We start from the raw sequence: 27,468 nt of genomic DNA, 5'->3' as shown, positions 1-27,468 counted from the left end.
TACATAAGTTGTAAGAACTCGGGGGAAGCAGGGACCGTGTAAGTTCATTGGCCTCCCGGCCAGGCCGATATCGCACCCATGTGACGACTCAGGGGCTGTCAAGCGGATCGAGGAGCAAACTCTTTATCATTATGAGCAGCGCAGCCAATTTTTACATCAAGGAGTTTGTGCGATTCGATGCCCTCATAGGCTACGGCTTACGACGCCTATCGACTCGTCATACTCCTTGTCATCCATGAGGAGCTCCACGAGTAGTTTTGGCAACTCGGAAAGACTCGGAAGCCCTGACAGGCGCCTCCCCTCCCTCGCCGACTTCTGCCCTTGATCGTGGGGCAAATTGTCGTGGTGGTGAGGGGGAACTGGACGAGGGCGCGAACTGTCACGAAGACTGTTCATAATCCTATTGCGGACTCGGGCAATGTCCGAGGGACTTCCCCAGATGCGCGAGCTTGCAGTTGCATAGACCCAATCAAGAACAGCAATCTCGACTCGATCTTGCATCTGGCGGCATCTCGTTGGTGCCCGAAAAATGGAAACTGGGGTAGAGGTGTCGAAAAAGAGAGAAAGAAGGGGTGAGAAACCCCGAACAAAAAACCGGATTGGCGCGCGCCAGTCGAAAACGGTTCCGAGTTACGGAGACCAACGGAGCTTGTCGGAACCGTGACAGCCCAGAGTTGCATTGTGCGGGGTGCGATGCCCCCCGTCCCTTAGCTCCATGCGGGGCCGGAGCCGGGTTGAAGCTCTAACCTTAGCTCGAAAGAGCCGCCGGTGGAGCCGGTTAGCAACGCCGGTCTGGTTCATGCGGGATGGCTGACATTTGCGCGACACGACAATCGACCCCGAGACCGGCGTTTACCCGTGTAGCTGACGATGATGGATCTCGCAAGGAATGCTTCCCCCCTCAGAGCCGTGAGTGAAACATGGCGAGTATGTCAGCAATGTCTCGTTCACTGCTGTTTACTGCTACTGCTGGAATGCGCGAGAGCAAGGCCATTAGGTAATGTTAGGTAATGTCAATTGCCATCGGCGCCAGGTGCCCCATCAGGTGTACGGCGTGGTCAAAGCGGTGAGAATGAAAAGGGAAAGTGTTGGGTTAAGGTTGACGCGTCTGATGGTTGTTGACAAGAAGCTTGGCAGTGTCCTTGTCCAGACGCCAAGTTCGCCAAGTCCCAGGAGGGAATCGCGGGTGAAGAAGGTTGTCTCAGCACGTGTGGGAGTCTGGGGTGAATCACGATAAGCCAGCTACTGTTACCATGGGGGTGTCTCGGGCGAATGAGTAGGAGTTGATGGCGACATGGCGGACCAAACTCGGGCTTCTCGTCCAATGTGAGTGATGAGATGGAAGCTGGTGATTGTACATATTGTTCGTCTTGAGCCAAGAGGTAAAACCAACAAAAGGAAAAAAAAGAGTTCAACTCAAAAGTCTTTGGACATCAATACTCTCCGACGGACCTCCACGATGCAGGCGCACGCCCGAATCGCTCCGAGCCATCACCTAGACATGCAGCAACCAACTGAAGTTGGCATAGCGCCGAGACGAACGGCATGCATCAGCTCAAGTACTATGAACTTGGTCGAGGCGTTGCAACACAGACGTCGCCCTTTCAACGTGGTTTCGTCCGAAGTTTCGATCCAAAGTGCTGTCCACAGCAGGCCCAGTGTTAAAGCTAGGAAGGGCACTTGGGCATAATTTGCCGTGCTTCAAACCGGCCGAAACTGTGACTTGCAAGCAGCTTCGTGTTTGAGACTGGTGGAGGCGGCGGGTGTAGGATGTAGAGACGCTGGAGGAGGCCCTGCGTCGACCAGGAGACGGAGAACGGGGAAGAGGAGGTGCAGTCGAGAGGGAGCCCGGCTGGGAGAGCCAAAGGCTGGCAAGGGTGTGTGAAAACTCTGGAGCCAGGGCCTGGCTTTCGGTACTGGTGGGTCTGCCGTCGGCGTGTGCTGTGGATCTGCGCTCTCATGGCTTGCCGCTAGAGCGGAACCCCCTGTGGAGGGATCGGGCAAAGTCGGGAGTCTGTCGAGTTTGAGGGCTTGTAGGGAGAGTCATGCCGCCCAGCCCATGCAGATGTCTCGTGCTTGTCGTTCTCAAATTTTGTTCATTCCCTTTTCTGATCTCGATGATTTGGAGATTCGGGGGCCTTTGGCCCACCATGCCGTAAGCGTTGTAGGAAGATGGTGGGCAACAAACGGCGCCGAATCAGGGGTTGAACACGAGTTCCTTAGGTGTCCAGCCGCGGGATATCGCCGACCATGACATTCTTATTTTCTGAAAGTCAAATGGGGCTTAAAGGGGCTGCAATCGTCTGACAGACCGTTGTCCCAATAAGCTACGGGGCGTTCGTGCTTCTGTATCCGTATCACGATACAGATACAGGGCATCCATCGAGTGTGGTCTTTTCAAGCTGTAAAATGTTCAGCCAGATTCCAGAAGGGGCCCGGAAAATGCCAAGAGGCAAGGTACTTACTTGGGTACCTGCAGGCACACCGTCGCGTTGCAAGACAGCAGGGATCAGAATTCCGATGGCTGACCCGGACCCAACAGACTGTGGACGGCCGGAGACCCGCCCAGGGCAGCCCAGCAGTGCAACACACTCCGACACGGCCCACCGACGCCCAGCTCTGGAGGACAACGGTCCGGGACGCAGGGGCAGAAACTGCTAGCCTGAAGAGGGCGTCGGCCAGCAATCATGGCTGTTGTCATTGGCCGAATGTTGAAGATTTTCTCCTGCTGTGTTGTTGCTCACGTTTGAACATCCGACGTGCCGACATTGCGGCCCCTTTCTTCTGACAGACGATGGAAGTCAGCTGCGACGTACTTGAAAGATTACATACATCGGCCGTTGCTTGCTGCCGCCTGTCCCATTTCTACGCTGAGATGGTCAGCCAGAACAGATGAGGACGGCGACATGAAAGGTATTGGTCAAGCAGCAATCTTGTGCATCCGGAGGGGAAGGTTGGGGGAGCCTGAAGGTGGCAACGCAGCTCCGTGACCGTCCCGGGGACCGTCGGGCGCCGGGGTTGCAGGTAGGTCGAAGGAGCCCGGACGAATCATTGCTCGGAAGAGCTAGCGTCGGTCAGATGTCCGGCCAGCGAAGATGGGGGGCACGAACGAAATGTTCCACCACACGAGAAAAGCAGAGTGAACAGTTGCTACTATGCTAGCGAGGCATTGTAGGTACTTCGCACATTACAGAGGACTGTTGGTGGGTTCGAGGAGGTAGAGAGGGGACGAGAAGGAGACGGGATGCAGCTGCAAGGCGCGACAGGGTCAAGGGTGCGAGGGCGACGACAACGTACATTGGGCTGCATGACTGACGACCTTTGGACTGAAGTGCCGACAGTAGACACATTGTGCCGTATTTGTCGGGGGAATTCCCAGGGGTTTATGCTGACTTCGCGCATTCTCACCGGTTGGAGGCGCCGACTCCCAACAAAACGGCATGCCAGCAACGGTCCTTTGGGGTAAAACTAGCCGCTATTTAGGTTCCTAGATGCAGGTGCAAGACGGCGAAGACAAATACACCCAAGTGGCAGCTGTCGGGTTCGAGGTTGTGTTGACAATTTGTGAAGTGTGTGTATGCGTGTGTGAGTGAAGTTGCTTCTCGGTTGAGGGCCGCAAGGGGAAAAGAAATCCAGGACTCCCCGGGAGAGGAGGATACGTAGGACCGGACAGGGGGCCAACGAAGAAAGTCCAAGTGGACAATGTGGAGAGAATCAAGCAAACAATTGTCGGGGGAGCAGGGCCGATTAGCAACGACGAAGCCTCCCGGATCGCTCCTTTTTTGTGTATTTTTTTTGTTATCCCCCCTTCGAGTGTTCTTTCCTTCTTTGAGTCGCCTCATAATTTGCACATCGGAGTAAGGCGAGACCGATCCGGTGGTCGGAGGGGGCTTCCGGTAGACACGGCAGGGACGCCCTCTAGAAATAGCAGTCACGCACTTGCCGTCGAGAGTCGTCCCGGTTTGTTTTTGTCGCCATTAGTTGGGATTGACCGAGACATGTTTTTTGGAACCGACACAATTGAATCATTTCCTGTCACCTTGAAAAGAAAGTACTCCACGGCCTTTTGCAAAGTACTAATCTACCAACGGATCTACCTACCTCTATCTACCGCTACCTAGATAGATACCTTACCTCCTTCGCGGAGAGCCCGACCCCACTCACCGGCCGGCAGACAAAACAAGCTGGGCTGGACCGCCGTTGCTTAGGCTGGCTTGACATCCCACGTCAACCTTCCAGATTCCGTCAGCTCACCTCATCCGACGTATCCAGGTGGACGGACCGTGAACGGACTTTGACCTCCACTGCGAGCCTCCTGCTTAGGTTTACGACAGGTACGATATGATGCCCCTTGTGTGGATGACCCGCCTTGCTACATCTCTTTCGCCGTTCCTCAGCTTCCAATCCCATGTTCGGTCCGGTGTAAACAAGCATCGCATTATTTACGAAGTACAGACTCCGCCATTGTGAGCTGATGGAAACGGGCCTTTCACTGACAGAGAGTACTCTGCCTCCTAGGCAGTAGTATACTAATCACCCGTTTGCTAGTGCGACTCACCTCCCCCCCGGCTTGGAACACGCCGGATACTCCGTCCCGGCGTCACCAGGTACTCACCTTGCCGTGCTTCCCGTCAACTCACCGACGCCCCCTTTCGACTGAACCCCTAGTCGAGGTTCCAGCACGACCTGTCGCATCGCCCAGAGCTGTCCGTGGACCTTACTCCAACTCAAGAAATTTCCACTCGGCCTTCTCCAACTCAGCCAAAACTGGGCACGGAAAACGACCATCAACGAGGAAAAAAAGAAATTACCAATTCCTGGGATCGGGTCTGGCTTCCGTCTTCTCCCACCCTCCACACCAAGCCCCCGGTTCAACTACGACCCCCAGTCTCCCGAGCCCCACGCCGCACACCCTGCCACACACACACACCCTCTTAGACCCCCAATTTGGGTAGGATACGGGTTGGTCTTCCTTCTCCTCGAGACCGTGAAGGTACATCACACAACTGCATTTCGATTCGAACCTTGGGGCTCCTCGCGCAAACGTTCTCGCACACCCACCCGCGCGCTCCCTTGCTCCCGCCATCCAGACTTCAGAGTGCGCCATCCCATCCCGATTATCGTTCCTCGTCCGCCCGTCTCTCGCCCCCAGCCTTCCCCAAAGTACCCGGTACCTCGGAGCCTGATCTTGCTGCCATCCCTCCTTCTTGAAACCGCGTTGAAACCCCCCTTCTCCCTATCATTCCCAGATACTCCGTCCACATGGGTATAAGTCGAGGTACCTGGCTGGGCACGCCTCCATCGCGAACCCGACCTGTTCACAAGGTTTTAAACCGACTTTTCCTCGTCCGCGATCCAGTTGCAGGGAACACGACGCACTTCTCCTCTGTTGGTCCATCCAATGCGACTCTTGCTGCTCCACGCTCTCACCACACTCTAAATTACTCTCCTGCGCCTTCCCCGAAGTCCGCTCCTTCGAGTCCTACTCCTCATCAACGACTAACAACAAGTCTCGGTCGGTCCCATTACACCACCACTATCCGTACTCCTCACGCTCGTCTGCTTCGCCCCGGAGCTCCAACGACTACTAATTGCCTCGTCCCGTCGCCCACTCTCGCCTCCTCTTTCTTCTCCGCACATCTCCCACCGACACATGCGCCGGTAATGTCAATGGCGTCGTATCCCTTCAGTTCAGCCAGCTCCTCAGACATCTCTACGCCCCGGTCCGCCTCACCGTCGCCATCGTCCGTCGCTTCTATCCGCTCTTCCCGCTCTTCTATATCTAACAAGCGCATGTCCATGTCCAGTCGCAGGATGACTGACTTCAATCCCATGTCTTCTGTTGACATCAACGCCATTGAGGAGAAGATGAGAATGGCCTCCCTTGATCAGCACCGCGGATACTCCCAGAACACCTTTGGCGAGGTCCAGCAATACCGTACCACCGAGTACGTGCCCAAGACCCAGGCCACCGCCTACCAGATCCTGCGCGAGCCCCTCTGGAACAAAGGTGAGTTGAATCGCAGCCTCTGCGCTATACTCCACTTGCACTGAACCTACTGCACGCATTGGCTTCCCCAACATGCCGTATCCCTTCACTTCCACCCTTCTATATAGCCTCCCTTCTTTTCCTCCATCCCCCTACCCAACACTGTTCTGAGTCCTTCACCTTACCCCGCATGGCTTCTCTACTCTCACGACGCGTGTGTCGTCTCCCTCTTCGACTTCTGCCTCGTGCCCCCATCCACACCTCGTCACAGCTAACCGCCATGGTCGAATCAGGCCTGTCTTTCACCCCCGAAGAGCGCGTCACCAGGAATCTCACCGGTCTCATCCCCCACACCATGGAGAGCCTCCAGACGCAGTGCCAGCGGGCCATGAAGATGATCAACACCCGCCAGACCGACGTCGACAAGTACCTCTACCTGTCGTCGCTCAAGGCCCAAAACTTTGATCTCTTCTACCGCCTGCTCATGGACAACATCCGCGAGCTCATGCCCCTCGTCTACACCCCCACCATCGGCGACGTCTGCCTGCAGTACTCGACCCTCTACACCCGCCCCGAGGCCCTGTACATTTCGATTAAGCAGCGAAAGTCCATCCGCACCATGCTCCGCAACTGGCCCTACCCCAACCCCCAGATCTGCGTCGTCACGGACGGCTCCCGTATTCTGGGTCTCGGCGACCTCGGCGTCAACGGTGTTGGTATCTCGGTAAGTGCCTCGCCGTCATTGTATGTCGCGAGACCAAGCAGCTAACCCCCCCTATAGATCGGTAAGCTTGCACTGTACACCGGCGCCGCCGGCATCCACCCCGAGAACACTCTGCCCATTGTCCTCGACACCGGCACCAACAACGAGACCAACCTGAAGGATCCCTTTTACCTTGGCATCCGTTCCAAGCGCGTGTCCGTGGCGGAGCAGCAGGCGTTCATGGACGAGTTCATGGAGGCCGCCACCGAGGTCTATCCTAATATGACGGTCCAGTTCGAGGATTTTGAGTCCGAGAAGGCCTTCAACTACCTCGACCGCTACCGCAACAAGTACCGCTGCTTCAACGATGACATTCAAGGCACCGGCGCCGTCGTCCTCGCCGGATACATTAACGCCGTCGAGCTCTCGGGTGTTCCTCTTGAGGAGCAGCGCCTCGTCTTCATGGGTGCCGGCTCCGCTGGTGTCGGTGTCGCCAAGCAGCTCGTCGAGTACTACACCAAGCGCGGCCTCAGCGAGCAGGTGGCCAGGGACAAGTTCTGGCTTGTCGACACCAAGGGCCTCGTCACTAAGGACCGCGGCGACAAGCTCGCCGAACACAAGAAGTACTTTGCCCGTACCGACAACAACGGCCACCAGTTCCGCACGCTCGAGGAGGTGATTGAGTACGTCAAGCCCACTGCGCTTGTCGGCCTTACCGCCACCTTCGGCGTCTTCACCGAGTCTGTTGTCCGCGCCCTCAAGGCCTCTGTCGACTCTGGTGGTCTCGGCCGCCGCCCCATCCTCTTCCCTCTCAGCAACCCTCTCACCAAGGCCGAGTGCACCTTCGAGCAGGCCGTGCAGTGGACCGACGGCACCGCAATCTTCGCCTCGGGATCACCCTTCTCCCCCTTTACCATGAAGACCCCCGATGGCCAGGCCATCACCTACCACCCCAACCAGGGCAACAACGTTTACGTCTTCCCTGGACTGGGTCTCGGCGCCATCCTCGCCAAGGCCTCCAAGGTCACGGACGACATGGTTTACACCTCGGCCGCCGCCCTCGCCGCGTCCCTCAACGCCGACGAGATCCACAAGGGTCTCATCTACCCCCGCATTGAGCGTGTGCGTGACGCAAGCATCATTGTCGCCCGCGAGGTGATGAAGTCGGCCCGCCGCGACGGCGTCTCCACGTTGCCCGAATCCCAGTGGGTCGAGTGGGAGGAATGGGGTGACGTTGCTCTCGACGCCTGGATCAAGGAGCGCATCTACGACCCCATCAGCTTCTCCGAGAAGAGCCGTATCTAGAATGTGTTCAAAGGACAGATTGAGTTGGATGTACGGACCAAAAGGCCTGGACAAGGTATACCTGAGATGTTCTCAGCGGGTTTGGTTTTCGGCGTTGGGGTAGGCATCAGGGGCCTTGCTTTCATGATCCCGAAATATGAGCGAAGGGATTACATTTCACCGTCACTAAAAGGACGACAACCCTTTTTACACCAGGACGCCCCCATGCCACCGTTACCGAGCGCATGGTCGCGTCGGTCTTTGATTCCCGGCATATCGTTATAGCTTAGATGTGGGGGGACGCGTAATCTAATGGTTATGGAAACGCGACATAGAAATAGATTTATGCCTCCATTGGTCACGGCGTGTGCTTGATGTCTGGAACTCTGAATAAAGTGAATGCCTTCCTTGGCTGTTTCGATTGCATCGGGAACGGCAGGACAAGCCCCTCTCTCCCGTTGCGGTAAGGGGAAGTAGGAAGCTTCGTAGATTCCCCAAATTCCTGTCCCCGCATGGGACGACCCCCACCCAGTTCCCCAGCTCCCTCCCCCAAATTTTCCGTCTCCAACTGGCGAACCGTTGTCTGAAGTGTGTTGGGGAAAGCTCGGAACCTGTTGGGAGAAGGCGGGGGGTGTGTGTCAAGCTCTCTCTCTTGGTCTAGGCTAGACTGGGTAGAAGGGCGCATGCGCAGCACCTGTCGGATGAGAGTTTTCCTGCCGCGATTCGTAGTGACTGCCTTTCTATTCTCCTGACTTGTGAGACAAACGACGAACAAAACCCGGGCCGAGAGGATGCGCTAGAGAATCGAAAACAAGACAATGCAATAGCAGCAGCAGCAGCAGCAGCAGCAACAAGACATAGGGAGGGAGGGGTGTGCCTTCGGTCTCGCTCATGTTCTCTCCCAAACCAGGTGGGGGGGGGGGGGGGGTGATAGATAATCTCAAGCTCCCCTCGGCTCAATAAGGTTATCAGTCGGTAACGGACGGAGGTTCCACGGTGTTCGTGGGAGGAGGTCGCGAGAGATGTTCATGAGCACCAACCATGATGTGCCCTCTACAAACGTACATAGTACACCAACCCGCGTAATACCCATCTTCATCGCGTTTTGTGCTGTTTGTTTGAGTTCGTTTGTCTTATAAAGCTGCGCCGAAAAAGGACTTCGGATGGTTATGCGCCAAGCACCGACGTTCGGGGCGGCTTCGGGGTTTCATCTACGAACCCCCCCCCCAAGCTCCCTCTCCACGCGCCGCCGACTGGGACGACGGTGGACGTAGGACGGGCCATGCTCGGCCTGGTTAGTGTATTGGGAACCGGGGATTGCGACCCTGGCCATCGCCGACGAACCTACACCCTCACCCTCCTTCGGGCGAAGCTTGATTACACGGCACACCGTCCAGTCGGGGGAGGGTCGCGCGGAGTGTATGCATGCTGATGTCCATGGGTGTTAGGGCGGGACAGGGGTGAATCAAACACCGGTGTTCTTCGTCTGCTAGTGTTGGGCATAACACTTATACCGTGTTTTTTTTACCGTTTTTCTTCATATTGTGTACCTGTGCGACCTTGAGAGGGACCGCCTTGGCAACGTACCTTAGTGTTCTTCGTCTGCCTAAACTAGGGGAGGATAAAGCTATGCCCCTTCCCATGCGGCTGTTTGACGACACCCGTGACCTCCAGCCTAGGACGACGTCACTGCATGTTGCTGGCTAGCTGCGAACTTTTGTTTGATTTCAACTACTTAGCTCTAGCTCGAGCAACGCATCGAGAAAAAGGTAGAAAAAGACAGAAAAGGGGTATTCGTAAGAAGAGGAGGACAGCAAGAAAATAACTGGTGGGGACCATGCGAAGTGGTCGAGACAAAGAAATGTGAAAACAGGCCATGCTCTGCCGTTGTGATGAAGTTCCCAAAGCCCCGGCGATATAACCAAATGGTCCTTCATGGTATGCTTCGCCTCGTGAGAGGGAAAGACACGCTCCCAACTCCATGCATTGCGTAAAGCAGCTTGCCCAAAACGTGTCCGTCCATCATGTAGAATGGTCTCGTCCGAGCAGGCATTCCCACGCCCATAAAAATGCGCCCTACCGATTGCGCCTCAAGCATCGTTTTACGCCATTCCATTGTTTTCAACCCTTCCGGAAAAGCCGCTTTGTGCCCCCGACCTTGCCCATGTCGCCAAATTCAGAGGCCCTGCGCGCCTCGCCGCTAGCGAGACGCACCTTCTCCTTGACGCTCTCCACCCACGCCCGGCTTTCTTCACTCATCTCCACCTTACGGCCCGTTGGGCCGGCCAGCCCGAGAAATGAGCTCTCCTCTTCCTCCCAGCTGATGTGAGAGCTAGACCGCGACCGATTGGAATCCTCCGAGGACGGTGTAAACTTGTCCGGGATCGGCGGGACCGCCGGCGTGTTGGGCAAAAGTCTTGGCACCGACGGGCCTGAGACGTCGCCTGCGCCAAAAGACTTCCTAGACTTTCGGACGTTAAGCGGCGTCATCGGGGACATCTCCAGGGCCGACGCTGGTCGGCTTGGAGGGCTCGAGTTTGCGGCGGCGCGGCTGCTAGCGCGCGGCAAGTCCTGCACTTCGACCTTGGCCGTCTCCAACGGGCCGGCAGAGCGACGACCGTGATGAGTGGCGTACTCCTTGAGATATTCGCCAAGGTCGGCCCATCCGCCACCGACGCGCACCATGACCCGCTCACCGTGCTCGCCGACACAGCGGATGGAGAGTTTGATGGGAGCTTCGCCAGTGGAGCGGGATAGGTGGTAGACCCTGATGTCATTCCTGCTCTGGGGACGTCTTGGTCTGGGGTTCTTGGCATAAGCCGGAGCGAGGGTCAACCACGGCGTGGGCGCGCGTGAGGATGCTCGAGACGCCATGGACATGCTGGACCCCGTGCGTCGGATAGCCTCCCGCGAAGGCTTCTTGAGCCGCTTCGCGGGCAGGTCCGGCGGCGGGGGGTTCAAGTCGACCTTGGGCGTGGCCCTGGCCAACTTAATGTTGGCTGGGATGGACTCTAGGATGTCGCTGATTTGCTGTCGAAGGTGATCGTCGGATGCGTTGGACTCTCTCGGTGTCCCCACACTGATAAATGAGTGGTCATAATCCTCTTCGATATAGGCTGACTCCAAGGGCAGCGCCGGCAGCAGACCCTCGTCCTGGGGCTTCATCATCGGACTCACGCTATGGTCTCTGAAGCTGGGTCGGAACGGGGGCGAGCTGGGAGGACTAATACTCATGAAGCGGTCGACAGCGGACTTTCGTTCCGGGGCTTCGGCACGCTTCTGACGCGGCAGGGGCGGGGATGCTGAGACCTCAGGCATATCACTAGAGGCGTCTACTAACAGGCTGGTGTGACCGTTGACGACTGTTGACGACTCCGAGGCGTCACTACCGCGCCGGCCTGGACGGATCAAAGGAGGGAGCTGGATCTCGTCCTCGGATTCTGATGTGTCAGGCATATTCTCCACGTCATCAGCGGGGGGCGAGGGCTCAGATTTCGCGTTGTTTTCGAAAACTGCCCTAAGCTTCGACACGACGGATTCTTTGTTGCCCTGGGATAGGCCGGTCTTCTTGGCGCTGTTGCTTCGTACCTCAGCCAACGGGGTTCGCTTGGGCTTTGGCACCTCACTGGAGCCATCGAGACTGCTGGTGGGCGGATGTGTCGGGGACAGCTCGATTGTGTCGTCCTCGTCTGTGCTGTCAGAATGATCTGGAGTGGCCTCGCCGGAGTTGTCAGAGAGGCTGGTCTGCTGTGTCTCCTCTTGCGGTGGATCAACGGCAATTGACACTGGCAAGGTTACAGTCTTTGGATCGTCTTGGACAACTGGCAGAGCCAAGGTCACAGTCGATTCGGGCCTGACTTCGGCGATAGCCCTTTCGCGCCACTTTCCTAGTCGCATCTTTTGTTCGCCACAAGCTACCCATTCGGCGTAATTCCGCTCAACGGCCTCCATGCGATCAAGCCAGTGGTCGGGCAGCGTGTCTTGCAGCCCCTCCAGACTGTCAAGCATAAAGTCAAGACTGCGGCCGGCTTTGGCAATCTGCTTTTCCAGCACGCCTCTGACTACAACGAAAGCATGTTTGAGACGGGAGAGGTTGTCGTCCGCTTGGTTTCCGGGTGCGTCGTTAACTGGCGTCTCTGTCGGAGACGAGAGCACTTTCCACGCAGAATCAAGTGCGAACTCGGTCTCTGCGATACCGGCCAACAAGCCAGGTATCCGATGAAGAATAGAAAGCCGAATCTGCCAGACTTTCAGCAGCCGACACAGCTTGGATAGATTCGGCAGTGCTTGGATGATGACGGCAGTGAGAAGAGCCGTCAAATCGTCCATCCGATTGTAAGAGAGTACCGTCGTCGCAGCAGACCGCGAACCCAATATGGGTGTCCCGGGCCGCGAAAGCGGAATGATGTGTGTGTGCATGACATGAGTCTTTATGTCTTCAATGTGCAGCTCGTCCATGTCATGAGAAATACCGTGCACTCGCTGCTCGTACCGAGCCACGTCTTTGGCCGGCAGACACCCCAGGTACTCTGTATCGGAGACTCCCGCGTCATCTATTCTCCCTGTCTTAGAGTCCGGCATTTCGAAGCCGATACAGCCACCGGTGGTTGGCCAGGGCCAGTTGGAGAGCTCTTCAAGCCACTCATATATCTTGCGGTTGGCCACGGCGGCGCGCATGGCGAAATCCTGTTCACCAACAGTAGAGTTGTCAAGGCAGTGCTTTAGCTCGGCGCTTGGCGTTTGAAGCATTTCAACGGCGGTCATGGGCGTCAGACGGCCCAGCAGGTCGTCGGTGATTCGGGTACGGGTGGGCGAGTGCTCGTCAGAGCGGAGGTACTGGCGCCTGGATGGGTGCAGGTGCTGACCCGGGCCGGGCGTGAAGGGTGGTGGGGGATCGGTCATGGTGTTGGGTTGGTTGATTTCAGGGATCGAATAAGCGTTCGGTTTGTCGAGCAAGCAGGCATGGCTTGCTTCTATGAGCCTGGGAAGAAGACGTCTGCGATGTTGGGGATGGCCATATCGGGGATCATCGGTGGTGTTTGTTGACAGTCGTCATCATAATCAAGGGCGCCTACAGTTCCTTCGGCTTCCTGGCTTGTGTCTCACTCTCTCGCTCTTGTCCAAGATGCCTGAGTGTCGCGACGAGGGAAAGAAGCCAAACCCAGGCGAAGTTGCTCCGTCGGAGAAGAGCGTTGTCTTTCGTTATGGTAAGGTAGCTGTGGGATGTTGGTGGAAAAAGAAAGCAGGGCGCGACGTGGGTTCCTGAAGATGCAAGGGAGCGCAGGGGTTTTGGTGAAAGGTGTTGGTAAATATGTACGAAAGAGGATGGAGCAGGTAGGAATGCTGAATACCTAGGTACGGCGGCTGTGTCTTTGTGTTCAAGGAAAGTAAGAAGGGGATAGTAGTGAACGGTGGAAGAACGAGGATGTTTCGTGCGGGTTGGAGAATCGAAAGTTGACGCGACGACGCCTGACACCTGATACCGGGAAGGGCAAAGGAAGAGCGACGGGCAGGTAAAAGGAAATTGGGAGTCTGGCGCAGTCAAAAGGAAGAGGAGATTTAATGAGATTTGATGGATATTGGTTCCAGTTCCAGTACGGGGGATGAGAGTGGGACAGCCAGGTACCCGAAGGCCGGGACGCAGCGGGCGAGGTACCTGCCTGCCCCAGTGCTCATGGTACATGGGCTAGCGAGGATTGATCGGTTCGTGTGGAGTTGCAGCTGTTCTGGGTTCAATAGCAGGGCCTGCAACATCCCTGTCAGAACGAACGCGCCAGCCTGTCCAGCCCAGTCATGTCTGTCTGTCTTGAACGGAAACCACCCAACACTGCACCTAATAATACCACCACGACTATCGAGCTCGGCCACCGGAAGCTGTCCACGTCGCGTCTCCACACTGCTCGCTCTCTTCCGCGACTTCCTAACGGACTCACGATATGGCTTTGTGCCGTAGGCCAGTTAGCCGATCGCGTTCCGGCAACCACCTAGCACAGTAGCTACGGTGGGCTGTTCCTTGCAACCTGCAATGCCTCCATCCTGCGTGGCCTTGAGGAACTCCAGGGCACCCTTGCGGGAGATGGTGCCACCGCCGTATCTTGACGTCTTCCGCAACCATCATGACGGCCTTGCGATGGATGTCCCTGCTGGGTGTTGATGCGCCCACCGTCAGCGTCTGGCCCTCGGCAGCCTGGACCAGCAGGAGACCAGTGTCTGAACGCGTATGTCGTATGTCTTGCCACTTTTTGCATTGATCAGATCGAATTGCCTAAAGTGCGGACATTAACCTTCTTAGTAGCCCTTACCCTGATTCCCCTCGTTCGTCGCTCTCGCACCTTTCCTCTCCCCACCAGATGAGATGACATGCTGCACGACATTGACACTGACATTGACGTTGGCGACATGGACATGGACATGGACGCTCGGACGCATATAGTTTACCTGCCAGACCTGCATGTTCTCACCCAGTTGCCGTGGTTTATGCCCACACACGGATGGTGACAAAATACCCAAGCTCCGAAAACCATCAGCACGTTTTCTCCCTAGCCTCTAGGTGGGCCGTCAGCCGGTCGCGCGAGCTGACGGAAATAAAGAAGCTTCAAGCAGACTGTCAGAGCGCGGCGCCAGCCTTTGGCCGCTTCCATCGCTTCCGGCGATTGTCATCCCTACTGCGGCAACATTGCCCTCATGCTGCTGCGCAATCAATACCCAGGAAGCGGAATGCCGACACACTGCGGGCCATTGATTGCCACCGGACACGGGTGCGGCTCCGAGAGTCTGCTGGGACTGGGTTGTTTGACACGCCACTACATTTTCAACCATCCAAACAGCGAGGGAAGCAGACGCGACGGACTCCAGAGCCTGCCTGTGTCCTCTGCCCTCTGCTCATTTCCTCATATTGCCTGAGGGAGAGGAAGTTTCCCCTGTCGTCATTAAACCGCTGTTTGCTGGCCCGGAAACGCGCTCGGCGCCATTTCGCCTGCCAGCTCCCTTGTCGCGCTACATCGAATCCGGCTACTTCCCCCGGAGCTCTTAGATTGAACACGAGGGGTCGTGGAGCTTCCGGAGCTCGGTAGACAGCTTCATGGAGCTCCTAGGGCCCTAGCCCATCCCATCACCATCGGCCCAAGTAACAGTGTCTGGACGTTGCGCGACTGTCTCACCACGATTGGCGAGCACTGGTAATCAAGTTTACCTGTATCTGATCGCATCTCGGTGCAAACTCAAGTTGATTCTAGACTCGCTGAATGATCTACCAATAAAACTTGATCGCTGATCGCTCGCTATCCACTCAAGAAAGGCCTACAGCTTCGAAGCAGCGTGCCTCCATTTCCCGACCCCGGGATACACAAAGCCAAGCTCTCGAAGCGTGGTCGCAGTCCCCCCTCGCTTTTCAAACTCCTGCTTGCTTGACCAGTAAACTCCGCGCTCCCAAAACTGCTCATCGTGCCAGTACGGGGGCTCTTTGCCTTTCTTTGTTGACTCCGCCACCCAATCGTGCAGCATGTTGAGGTGACGACCGTCGTCTCCATCGTCAAGTAACACATGAATGTTCTTGTCGCCGCGTTTTCTGAAGAGGTCGAGCTCCCATTTCTCCTGGTCTTCGACGGATGGTAAGTTCAGTCCGTTTGACCAAACGGCCCCGAGGACTGCAGCCTGGTTCTCGGCCACGGGCCACGGCACAGTCTTGATGAGTAACCCGGCAAAGGCAAGTGTTGGGTGTCGAATGAGAAACAGGTGCTGGTATAGGCCTCGGATGCCTTTGCCGGTCGTCAAAACGTTCGGCTTAAGGAGATCGGTGAGGAAAGGAAAGCTAAAGAAGAAGCCGGTGCAGTAAATCACTGCATCGATATCCTCTTCCGTCCTCCCGCCCTCGAAAATGACCGCCCTCTTTTCTGGCACAAACTCCACAATCCGCGGGACCTCTGTCACGCCAATGTGATGGACCTTGTCTGGTGGAGTCGGGTGTCGTACAGATAAATACACCCTGTCTGATACTGGGCTGACTTGACGGGCGATGTCTAGCCCCGACGGCCCATTGCCGACTACGATCACCTTCTTCCCCTTGAAGGGCTCGGGAATGCGGTAATTCTTGGAGTGCAATATAGCCGACGGGTGAGCCTCGTGAAATGTCTTTATACCCTTCACATCGGGAATGAAGGGGATGTCGTAGTGTCCGTTGGCGACAACCACCGCATCGTACGTGTCGCTGAACCGGCGACCGCTGAGCGTGCAAGCAGCCACAAGGTCCCATTTGTCTCTGCCGTTCTCCTGCCGCAGGTCAAGCGCCTGAACTTGGTGAGAGAACTTGATGAGATGGTGCACGTCCTTGGCGTACTCCACCAGATATTTGAAAATCGACTGCCGAGAGGGAAACACCCATGTATCCTCGGGGAATGGCGCGTCTTTGTAGTTCATCGTCGTCTTGATGGTGTTGGCGTGGAGTGTTCCGTACATCGGGGTGGGAAATACGGGAGGCGCGCCAGGCTTAGGCCGAAGCGGAGGGTCCTGCGGACAAAACGGATCCGTTTGTGGCACATGGAGGGATGTGGTCGGGTGCTCGCTGTAGTTCCAGACGCCGCCTACCTCGTCCTGCTGTTCAAAGACGGTGACAGACTCAAAAGCAGCTTGTGCCGAGAGGTATCTCGCGGCCGCCAGACCAGTCGGCCCGGCGCCGATGACAGCGATCTTCTTGACATCGAACGGAGCCATCATGTTGAGCTGAGACACATCGATGTCTTTCTATCCGGTCACTAAGACGAAACGACGCTCTTAAAGCGATGCAGCGACATGCCACGCCCTATGAGACGTGAATGCGTTATATCGGCAGCAAATCACCTAATCGGGCGGTTTCGGACATCGTAGTGGGACGCCGGCGGGTAACGGAGATCCTTGCTCAACACTACCGTATCTGCGTCGCAAACCCTGTCCACCATGTTGACCACAACCGAGTAGGTGGACGATTTAATTGGATAAAAAAACATATGACATTGCAAGGCATGCTGCCTATTTCGGCCCAGAGAGTCAGAAGCTAGGTAATAGTCTACACTTGGGTTGAACCAGGCTTAGTCTCACGTGATCTGGAAGAAATTTAGAAGGCATGGGGTGATACGCACTTATCGATTAAGAAAGTCCGGCTCCAAGCGCCCTGTTCTATTCACCGCCTTCTCCTTCTGTATGAACACAGCTCCACACCACCATCTAGGTATCCGACAGGTGCAGCTTGAGCTTTGTTTGTTCCACTTTCCGCCTCTAAATCGTTCACAACGATGCCGTATCACCAAACCGACCTCTGCGGCCAACCACTCGACAACTCCTCCCAGAACGAATAAACCACAACTTAACGTCGCGCATATCCTCCGCTGATGCTCAATAGGTAGCTTGGAACGTCTCTCTCCCCCAGCGCCACTAGCTACGCCGCGCTCTACGACCCATGACACGATGTCCGGGGTTCAGCTACCTGCGCAGCTCGAAGCTGCTGACCGCATCCCAATCGCTCGATTGAGCCCCGACGTTCAGGAGCCGAAGACGTGCGCAGTTCGGGGTGTGGTCACAATCACCTGGCCTTACAGTATCGTCAAGAAGACGATTGCATTTCTCCTCGCCGAGCCTGACTTTCGACTACGTCGTGCCAAGGGACAAGTGCGCGTTGAGTTTGGCGGATCGAGCGCCAAAGCTGTTGCCGAGGCAGCTCTTGGAAGTGGCGATGAGATTACGCTGTCACTTGAAGGAGTTGATTTCGTTGTGGATGAGCCTAGAACGCATGTCCCTGGGATGAGCTTGGAGTGGCAGTTGAGGTTTACGGAGAGATTACTCCTTCAGGTACGTCTGACGTAGACTTGATTGTGCGTCGCTAAGTTTGAAAGGCCAAAATCAGCGACTCTGAAGATGTGAAGGTCGTCAATGTCGACCACCCCACTCAACCCGAACCAGATACCGAACTCGAGCTGCCACAGTCGGTTTCCGACCCGTTTATAGACAGAGAGCAGACACCTGAGAGAACAGTAACCTCGTTTACACCTTCGAGTAAGAGGCCTATCAACGAGAGCCTTGGTGCGGACGAATATCCCTCTCCCGCATTTCTCAAACGCGCCCGCATCTCATACGGGTCTCTGTTCGAGGACGGTGTGGGTGTTTTCGACGAAGACATTGGAGCCAAAGCGCGCGCAAAGAAGAGGACAAAAACTGGCCGATACAGCGGTGTCTGGAGATACACCAGTCAATCACCAAGCCCCGAGCCAGAGGCGCGTGAAGTTTCAGAAACCGAGGACACGCCTAAGATAGAGTCGCCAGCGATAGTCACGCCTTCGCGGCCAAAGATGGTCGATGACGGATGTCAAACGATCGAGCGGGACGTCAGCCCCCTCAGAGAGGTGCAGGTTATTGCGGAGGCTCGCCAAAGTCCTTCGTACTGGCGTAGCCCTTCCAAAATGACCATGGTCGACTCGGCGGTCCAGTCTGATTTACCTCTTAGTCCAAATGTCGAGTTGTCGCCCGGTCTGGCATTTGGACAACCTGCGCCTATACCCCTGTTCACCTCGGCGCATGAGCCGTATGCGCCAGCCTTTCATCAACCACCTCTTAGTCCAGTTTTTGGCCATGGCGACGAAGGAAGCATGGAACCGCATTATGATGCTGAAGAGCCATTTCACGAGCACCGGAATGCGTATCCTGAGGCTGGACTTGACCACGTTCTCGATGCGCATGACTATCCGGTGTCTCTTCTCGAAGACCCCAACACTGCATCACATACTGCTGCCACACCGCAAACTACCTCCGAGCCAATACCCGCTTACCATAACCATCAGCAACAGCAAAGTCTTGAAGGGGAGCACCACACTGTCGTCATAGAGGGGATTGCCCAACCCCAGCAAGTTCCTTGGGGTCTCACATCCGCACACTACTCCGGCTCGTCTGTTGTATCCGGAGAGCCTGTATTTGAAGGGCAACAGGCTGGGCAGCCACCTAAAACACGAACCGGACCCCGCGATAACTGGGTAGAAGATCGCGGGGGGCAGGCCAAAATAGACGACGAGAACTCCAAAGGTGAGCAGGTAGCCCTGGAAGCGGAAGGAGGTATGGCCTCAGAAGACGGGGATGGTCTCCATGAAGAGCCCACTTCGGTTTCGTATGCCGAAAGGCACTTCCAGCCTACTGAGAACGAAGCCACAGCAGACGAGCAAGGCAGCAGCAGCAGCAGCGGGAGTAGCAGCGAAGACAGTGAAGAGGAAGCTGAGCACGAAGTAGACGACGCCGGTGGAGACTACGACATCACCAACTACCGCAATCTGAGCAATAATCAGGACGATGACAACGGTACAGATCTAGAGTCGGACTATGGTCAAGAGGCAGAGGAAGAAATGCTTGAGCCTGGGCTGCAGGGCAATGAAGAAGATGAACCGGAGGAGGCTATCGAAGACTATGGAGAAGAATATGATGAAGACGAGGGCGAGGATGATGACGAGGAGGAGGAAGATGAGGGTGAAGAGGAGGATGAGGACGAGGACGAGGACGCGGAGAACCACCACCCGCCTACTGCATCACGAGGGGGAGCGCCGGAGGTCATCAGTCTGCTTTCGGATTCTGAGGATGAGGACGAGGCCCCACCACCTCGCCCTGCTCCCGTTCAACAGCGGCAGATCCCACAGTCCGACGGGTCCACTGATGAGGTGGAAGACGATGATCCCTATGACAGGGAGGAAAGCGAAGCAAAGTACGACAGTCATGAAGACGATCATGAAGAATCCTCTGAGTCGTTGGATGGAGAGAGTGAAGAGGAAGTGTCCCAGTTTGACACGCCGACTCCAAAGCCGAGGCCGACGTCCTCGGGGCCTGCGTACGATGCTCTGGAGTTAACATCGGCTACAGTTGGTGACGATCTCGAGGCGATGAGCCCCATCAAGCTACCACAGGCCACAGACGTCTCTAGAAGCTCGTCTCGGCCCAGCTCCCGGGGCGACTCGGAGATGCTTGCAGCGGAGTTGGAAGAGGAGTTGGAGAAGGAGTTGGCCGTGGACAATCCCAACAGCGAACAGCAAGCACTGCAGCTGGAAGACCCTTTGGACGTTCGAATGTCAGAAGTGGAAGCCGTGCCATCTGCAAAAGTTGTCGCCGACGTCAATGCGAAAAAGCAGACCCCACCATACGAAGAGGTTAACAACATCAGGGATTCTGAGGTACAGAAAGAAGAGCCCCCGTTTCAGCCCGACAAGCCGGTCAACGAGGGCAGACATACGCTGGAAGTAAAGACGGATGCAGAGGCTGAAGTCCCGGTGGCCGAAGATGCTGGAGCCTTGGCCAACCAAGACTTTAAGGCCACAGTGGATGACGATCAGGACCTTCCATCCGACCCAGCTGCGGAGGAAGCCGAAGTTCAAAGGACACCGAGTCGGTCAGCAGCCGACATCGACAGTGACTGCCAAAGCCAGGTCGAAGGATCCCGTTCATGCGACTTGGTCGAGAATGAAGTCGACCTACAAGAAACGCCGAAAGGGTCAGATGTTGTCATCGCCGAGACTCAAAGGTCACACACAGAGTCTGACAAGGAGATGCAAGCTAACAATGAGGGTCGATCGACACCAAATGCTGCATCCAATTCTGGCAAGGTCATGGATATGCATACGGAAAAGGCTCAAGCCGTTGAAGTCGACGACCAGAAGTCGGTCAAGGAACATGCGCCAGATCTGATCGAAACCGAGGCGGCCGATACCAATGCCGAAGAGACAACATCTCTCAAAGATGACCAAGATATGGACTTGGAACAGGAAGCGGATGTAGAGAGCAAGGTCGAGGCAGCAGTGGCCACGATCGTCCACGATACTACTACCATCGAGGTTGACATGGAGTCTGCTGATGGAGACTCCCGTGATCCTACCGACGTTGACATGGCCGACACAGAAGCAATGTCCGTTGAAGAGGCCAGTGATCAAGCCTCCGACATGGACATGGATGAAATGACCGAAGAGCAGCTAATCCAAAGCCAGCTGCAGGAGGAGACGTTCATGTTCGAGCATCAGACAGTCACCAACACAATCACGATAACGCAGGAGGCTGGGGAGCGGACAGTTTTGCATGAGGGCAAGACTGCCGATGATGCCAATCCTGCATCAGAAACAGAGATTATCGAGACATCGCGGATGAGGATGGAGACTTTCGTCGCCAAGCCCATGGTCAATGGCGATGAGCGCTTTCTTGAGACTGCGCCCGAAGACGAAATGGATGTGGATGAGCTGAATGACGCAAAGTCGATGGAATTGGCATCGCCTCCTCCAACGGAACAGTTCCAGTCGCAGTCTCTCGAGGCGGTCAAGCCTGGTAAACAGACCTCGCAAGCCAGCGACCAACTCAACATGCTGGAGGGTGCTCTGCAACTTGTCACTCCAGGCGGAACACAACAGATTGAAGGCGCCTCGCAGCTGTTCGTCGAGACTCAGCTCCCAGAGGTACCAGAGGCCAATACCAAAGTCTCGGTGCCAGAAATTGACGATGCTCCGTCACAAACCCAGTCCACTGCGCCAGAGGACAAAACGGAATCGCATGGCCAGGAGATACCGGAGAACCAGGCGACATCATTCACGACCCCGGTCCAATCTCGAGAAACAATCGAACGTACACTGGAGGCATCAAATGAAGCTGATGCGACTTCACCTACTAACGACGAGTCATCATCACAAGTCCGAGACTACTCGGCGCAACCGTCCGAGGTGCAGTCACCTCTTATCGCCGAGGACGTCTCGGAGGAAGTCAACGCCGCACAACCATCTCCGAGGCGAGGGCGCGGACACCGAAGAGACAGGTCGGACATCGCTCGCAAGGATCATGATCCTAGCGTTAAAGTGGGACGTGCATCCATCGCATCGCGACGGTCGACGCGCCTATCAGACCGCACGACCCCTGACAGCACGCGGGTTACCCGTGCCAGATCACAGAGCCTGGCCGTAAGGAGCGATTCGCCGGATGTTGAAGATGATAACGTGCAGCTCGCCAAGATCGCCCTTAAGTCGCCGTCGCGGGCTCCTAGGACGAAGTTGCCAAAGGAAAAGGAGGCTATCAAGCACGATGAGGCAAAAGAGCTCAAGGAGAAGGAGAGGGCCAAATCGAAGGAAACCGAAGGGGAGGAGCCTCCCAAAGAGGCCAGCGAGCAGAAGACGCCTGCCGAGTTCAAAGCGCAGCTCACGAGGTCGCTGCGCGCCAACGTTCCCGACTGCATATCGCTCAAGGTGCTCCGGGGTTATCCAGGCAAGGCCGTGGACGTGTTGGCGGTTGCGACGACAGAGCCGCCCGAGGGTAAGCGCGCCAAGGGAGGCCCGCGGGGGATCATGCTGGCGTTCAATGTGACGGATCACTCTATTGCGCCCTCGCAGACGATCTTGGTACAGATTTTCCGGCCGCATAAGACAGCGCTGCCTGTGGTACATCCAGGCGACGCGATTCTGCTGCGTAACTTCAGTGTCATGACCCTGACGAGCCGTGGCTTTGGACTCCGAGCCAACGACGGCTCCAGCTGGGCCGTCTTTGAGCACAAGAGCCAGGATGATCTACCGCAGATTCGGGGACCGCCGGTGGAGCTGACAGATGGGGAGACGTCGCATGCGGCTCTGCTGAAGCAGTGGTACAATGGCCTAGATGCAAAGTCGCTTGCGCGGTTGGATAAGGCCAACGTGACGGCGCCTATTGGCAATTGAGGGCGTCTACGTATCGTTTGTTAAGGTTCCGGTTGAGGCATGGATACGGATGGCGGGTTATCGCAATGAGCACAATGTAAAACTTAACAGCTGATTGGTAGCTGCCTCGCGGACACTGCGAGCCAGAGAAATTAAGAAAAAATGGATCGTTGTGGTGTAAACAGCCGGACTAGTCTATCATCGGAAGCAAGATCGGAGGAGGCAAGCATGGAGATCGTGGAGTTGAAGCGGCTTCCCCATGGAGAAGGCGACGCAGGACCGGTAGGGGCAGCGGCAGAAATCAGAGCAAAAACGGAGGCCACCCACGGGCTGACCCCGTTGGACTCCCCCGCCCGCTGAAGTCTTGGTCCGCCCGCTTTCGAAAGTGCGTCGCCAGCAACGGCCGAACCATTGGTGAGGCAGGCATTGTAAGCAAGGAGCGGAGAACGGACGCGACCCCGTTATCTTTTCGACTTGTCACCGGCCCCTCTGACCCCTCCTCTTCCCGCTGTGCCTTGGTTTGCAAAGGAGGAGCCGTGGAGACGTTGCCGGGGTAGTTGTTGGAAGAGGATTAGACCTAAGGAGGAGGAGGGGGTGGGGGCGAGCGTGGAGCTGCAAGCATGGGCAAATTCGGACATGAGGATCGGAGCAGGTCGGCGACCCACCGTGTCCGGCCGGTGGGGGCCCACGCCGGAGTCTTCAGTGATTGGACCAAGAGGCCTTTCCAGACTTTCACTCCACTTGTGTGGAGGGAACTCCTCGTGTCCCGACGCCCTCCATTCGGTCGGCTTGCCTCAAGCAAGGCGGTACGTGTTAGACGGAAGCCAGATTTTGGGCCGCCGATGTCTCGAGAGAAGGATATGGCAGCGGTGCGTCGAATCGGCCATGTGCCGTAGGTGTCTTCGTGACGAGGCCTGATCGAAGCGGCGTGGCATGCTGGTAATGGCTACACAAGCAGTTGCCTGAGACTGGACAAGAGGCTAGACCTTGGACGACTTTTGACGCCTGGATGAACTGCCCGGCTGCGGCGGAGGCAATCCGGACGGCAGTCGTCATACCAAGAGGCGCGCACGCACGGCAAGTTGGATCGGAGCAAAGGGAGTGTGGGTTGACTGGGGGCTCTCTTTCTGGGTCTGGCTGACCTAACCTGCGACAGTACAATGCGACAAGGCAACACGCACAAAGGCACCAGCACGAGGCAGTGCACACTCAAAAAAGGTGCGGATCCGAGGGCTCGAAACCAGCTTGGGTTGGTTGACTTGTTTGTATTCTTTCTCGTCAAGGTTTTGACAGAGTCGGGACTGGCTTTCGCGCTTGTGGGAGCATGGCCGGGACGTAATGACGGGAACTGCACGGCTTTTACGAAGTACATGTCGTATGCATACAAACCTGCCTACCTACTGTGTACTTGCCTAGTATGTGCCGCACACATGCCGTGTCCGTGAAGGAGCTTCGCGAAAGTTTCGACAAGACGCAGGGGTTGGCGTTGGCCGAAGCATTTCTATCCCCGGGTCTGGGCTTGCATTTGGGTGAATATTCCACCAGTGTTTCTCTTTCGTCCAAACTCTTTTTTTTCTCTGTCTCTTTTTTTCTACCTACTGCGTACCTGCCTCGCTGTTGATGTACCTGTACAGGAGTTGTCGGCACCTGAAGACGGGATCGTGATCGAGTCCTGGGAAGTTGAGGTGAGCAAACAGGGGTGACCCGCCGCCCAGTCCCGACTATTGCCGAATCCAGCTGGGCGAATGGAGATATTTCCAGGTCTGGAATGGGACATGATTGGACGGCGGCGCATCAGTTTGATTGCGGCATCGATTGAATCGGGAATTGTGCGTGTTGTCCTTCGGACCAAGGGGCACGGCGGACGAGACGACGATGATGATGAGACGAAACCCTAGTGGGTTGCGAGAGCTTGCGGTCGAGAAGCCGAAGTGTATGAAGAAGCCGACTCGGTACGTTCAATACCTGGCGCCTAAGCAAAGAGACTGGACAAAGCTAACGGGTGATTCATGATGCTGCGGGTTTTGCATAACTATGACAGATGGCCCAGTCCATACACACACACACACACACACACACACACATGTAGACACATATTAACACTTATAGACACGCGCGCACAAGACGCCAGACTTCAAGGTCAAGACGCTTGACTGCCTTCGGACACGGTCCGTCACAGCACATCTGGAGGGTGACTAAAAGGGCAGGGCCAGTTGACCCAATAGCACGGGTGCAGTTTGAGATGAGGTATGAAAATTGCACAGAGGCTCGTGATGCTTTCGAGTTGGGGGCAAGGGGCAAGTGGGCCACTGGAGGGAGTGAGGGTTACGATGGGCTAAGGATTATGTAGGCGTTTCTGGTTGGATGCTACGGTGAGGGTTGGGTGGGCTACAGTCTGGGCGTGATCCTTGACGCCCACACCGGGGCTGACTCGATAGCTCCTGACTCGCGAGGCTGGCGTTGGTGCAAATTCCGGTCAATGAATGAACCGGGGCAGGCCGCAGAAGGGGTGAAAGAGAACCCAGCCCCCCTTCCCGGGGGGGGGTTGGCCGACGGCGTACTAAAACGTCGTGATTGGCCGTCTCCGCAAGGTGGGAGTGACAATGGAGAGAATGTGGGGGTCTGGATTTCTGTGCTCGGGCGGAGGTTGTGGAGAGGAAGTCCAGCGAGCTGTCGTGACCTTTGTTTTGTTTTGGTCGGGTCACGTCTCCGGTCACGACATGGAAATTGAGAAACGGAGAGCGGAGAAGACGCCAGGGACGACAAGGTGTGTTTTGCGGTGAAGAAGACGGTCTGCTGGTCTGGGTTTGGCGTGTTGTTTCAAGGTCTAGTGTACGAATTATTCATAGTGACAGAGATGTCGGGCTGGCTGCCGAGGTTCTAAAGTCGGCGGCACAAACAGGCTAGCGTTGATACGGCAAGGTCGACTTGGTGCAGCTGCTGAGACACATCACACCAGATATGGCAAGTATGATTTATGGAACCCAACGACAGCTGCCACAGTACTCTGTACGGTGTCCGTACACTAGGTGCAGGTAACAAAGAGGCCGCCTTGAGTGAAATAGATGGCTTTTGGAGTGGAAGCAAGCACGAGGAAAGGGGGGAGAGGGGGGTTCGATATCGATAGCAGGATCGCCCGGGGGGGGGGAGGCGCCGTGCAGGTGCAACGCGAGATAATGAGGCATGGCTTCATGTACGAAGCCGCAAGTGTCGAACTTCGACGACAATCGTCAACGACGACGGGCTTCGAAGCAGCACGGCGACTGGCAGATTGCGGATACCCAAACGGCTCAGGTGGTAGTGGCCTGAGATGACTTTCCTTGCCTTGCCTTGCCATGAATACTTAGTAGCAACAAACCGAAAAACCCCAAGAAAGAAATAAACCCCCCATCCATTCCATGAAGGAAGCCCCCCCTTTCATGTAGGACGGATGTCCCTCATGTTCGACCCCTCCCTCCCCCAAGATGCAAGCTTGGCTGGAAGGAGACAGGGGGTCGTGAGAGTCGAATTACGACATCTACAGGTCTGGGGTTGCTGTCGTTGTTGGCTTCACATGCAAAAACGGCGGGCACGGCGGCTGTTGGCTGTTGGGCGTCGGTTGTGGGGGATTGACGCAGGCCGTCTGGCTGATGTGGGAGACGCGGACGAGATGAGGTCAGGTTGCGTCTCGAATATGACAGAGTTGGAGGTTGTGGGATGCGGCGACCTAGGTTGGCCCAACCGGATGGATGGAAGGGGTGGCGATGGGGGATACACATACACTGCGGGAGGCCAAAATTCGCGGCGGAGAGTTTTCAACTACGTGCCCAGCCAGCCAAGGCAGTGGACCAATACTTCAGTAAAGTAAACAGAAGTTTGAATTTTCTTTACTAAAAAATCAAGAGAGAGGGGGCAACTGGTGCACTACAGGTGAGCTGACCTGAATAATGCCGGTGTAAGTACCTACGATCTTGTCGTCCTCTCCTTCCCTCAAACAATACAGATACTGTGTGAAGATGCGACTCGTTCTCATGCAAGGGAAGCCAAGCCGCCTTCCACACTAGGTGCGGCCAGTACAGAATATTCTTACGCAGCCATTGCTTGCGCGGTGCAGGATTGGTTCCACGCCCGTCCTCAACCAAGGCTCGACAACAGACAACGGATAGCAGGTAGCAGGACGGACGTCTCGTGGCCGCTGCGCCAGGCCCGCTCGGGTCACCAGACGGAAAAGATGACAGTGACAACCATCGACGACAAGGCGTACAGTACAGACGAAGAAACAACTGCCGCTAGACAGAGACACGGTCAGCACGGAGCAGTCATTGTTTGCATTGCATCGTCGAGGGCATTCCGTGCAAATGACCTAGAGAGACGTACAGAGTGCAGATACGCACCACCTACCTAATCGTGCGTAGTACGTACTTCTCGTTCCTCCGTCTCAACCAGCATCCCTGCCCCATGCCTGACTAACAGATCCACTTAACCTCTCCGGGTTTTTTTTTTTTTGCACTTATTCACAAATCACAGGACGGATATCCGTACTCATGTACTCTGTACGAATACACAATAGCTTCGTTTCCCCATAATTCGGGTACGTAGCGGCTGCTGCTGCTGTTGCTGTTGCTGCTGCCGCTGCCGCTGCCGCTCCTGGTCCTGGTATAATCATTACCCTGCCTTGCTAGCCTGTAGGTGCTGGCCCTCTCCTCGTTTCCTTGCCCGGACTAGTCTCGTCAATGGATCGGAGAGTGAAAGGACGAGGAGGGGGTGGATCACTGACGGGGCCGACGACCGGGGGGGGCGTGCCTCGTGGGAATTCCAGACGAAAGAAAGAGAGTCCGTTCCTAGTTCCTTGT

The 27,468-nt window shown here is 56.1% G+C and overlaps 4 protein-coding genes across 4 annotated transcripts; 2 read left to right on the top strand and 2 right to left on the bottom strand.

The window, feature by feature from the left end:
• Positions 1–5,262: 5,262 nt before the first annotated feature.
• On the top strand, positions 5,263–7,997 carry CH63R_04095 (Malic enzyme; the record flags this gene model as incomplete). Its single annotated transcript, XM_018299070.1, has 3 exons — positions 5,263–6,010; positions 6,118–6,713; positions 6,771–7,997. 3 exons carry the CDS (start codon positions 5,263–5,265, stop codon positions 7,995–7,997), a joined length of 2,571 nt encoding a protein of 856 aa, XP_018160316.1.
• A 2,100-nt stretch (positions 7,998–10,097) lies between these two features.
• CH63R_04094 (GAS2 domain-containing protein) lies at positions 10,098–12,878 on the bottom strand (the record flags this gene model as incomplete). The annotated part of the gene is made up of 1 exon (XM_018299069.1): positions 10,098–12,878. One exon carries the CDS (start codon positions 12,876–12,878, stop codon positions 10,098–10,100), a length of 2,781 nt encoding a protein of 926 aa, XP_018160315.1.
• A 2,397-nt stretch (positions 12,879–15,275) lies between these two features.
• Positions 15,276–16,688, bottom strand: CH63R_04093 (Thiol-specific monooxygenase; the record flags this gene model as incomplete). The annotated part of the gene is made up of 1 exon (XM_018299068.1): positions 15,276–16,688. The coding sequence occupies one exon, from the start codon at positions 16,686–16,688 to the stop codon at positions 15,276–15,278; it is 1,413 nt and encodes a 470-aa protein (XP_018160314.1).
• A 726-nt stretch (positions 16,689–17,414) lies between these two features.
• CH63R_04092 (uncharacterized protein) lies at positions 17,415–22,657 on the top strand (the record flags this gene model as incomplete). The annotated part of the gene is made up of 2 exons (XM_018299067.1): positions 17,415–17,795; positions 17,840–22,657. 2 exons carry the CDS (start codon positions 17,415–17,417, stop codon positions 22,655–22,657), a joined length of 5,199 nt encoding a protein of 1,732 aa, XP_018160313.1.
• Positions 22,658–27,468: the final 4,811 nt, after the last annotated feature.

The sequence above is a fragment of the Colletotrichum higginsianum genome, chromosome 3 (assembly GCF_001672515.1).
Source record: "Colletotrichum higginsianum IMI 349063 chromosome 3, whole genome shotgun sequence".
Lineage (NCBI taxonomy): Eukaryota > Fungi > Ascomycota > Sordariomycetes > Glomerellales > Glomerellaceae > Colletotrichum > Colletotrichum higginsianum.
This window is presented reverse-complemented; position numbering and strand designations above follow the sequence as displayed.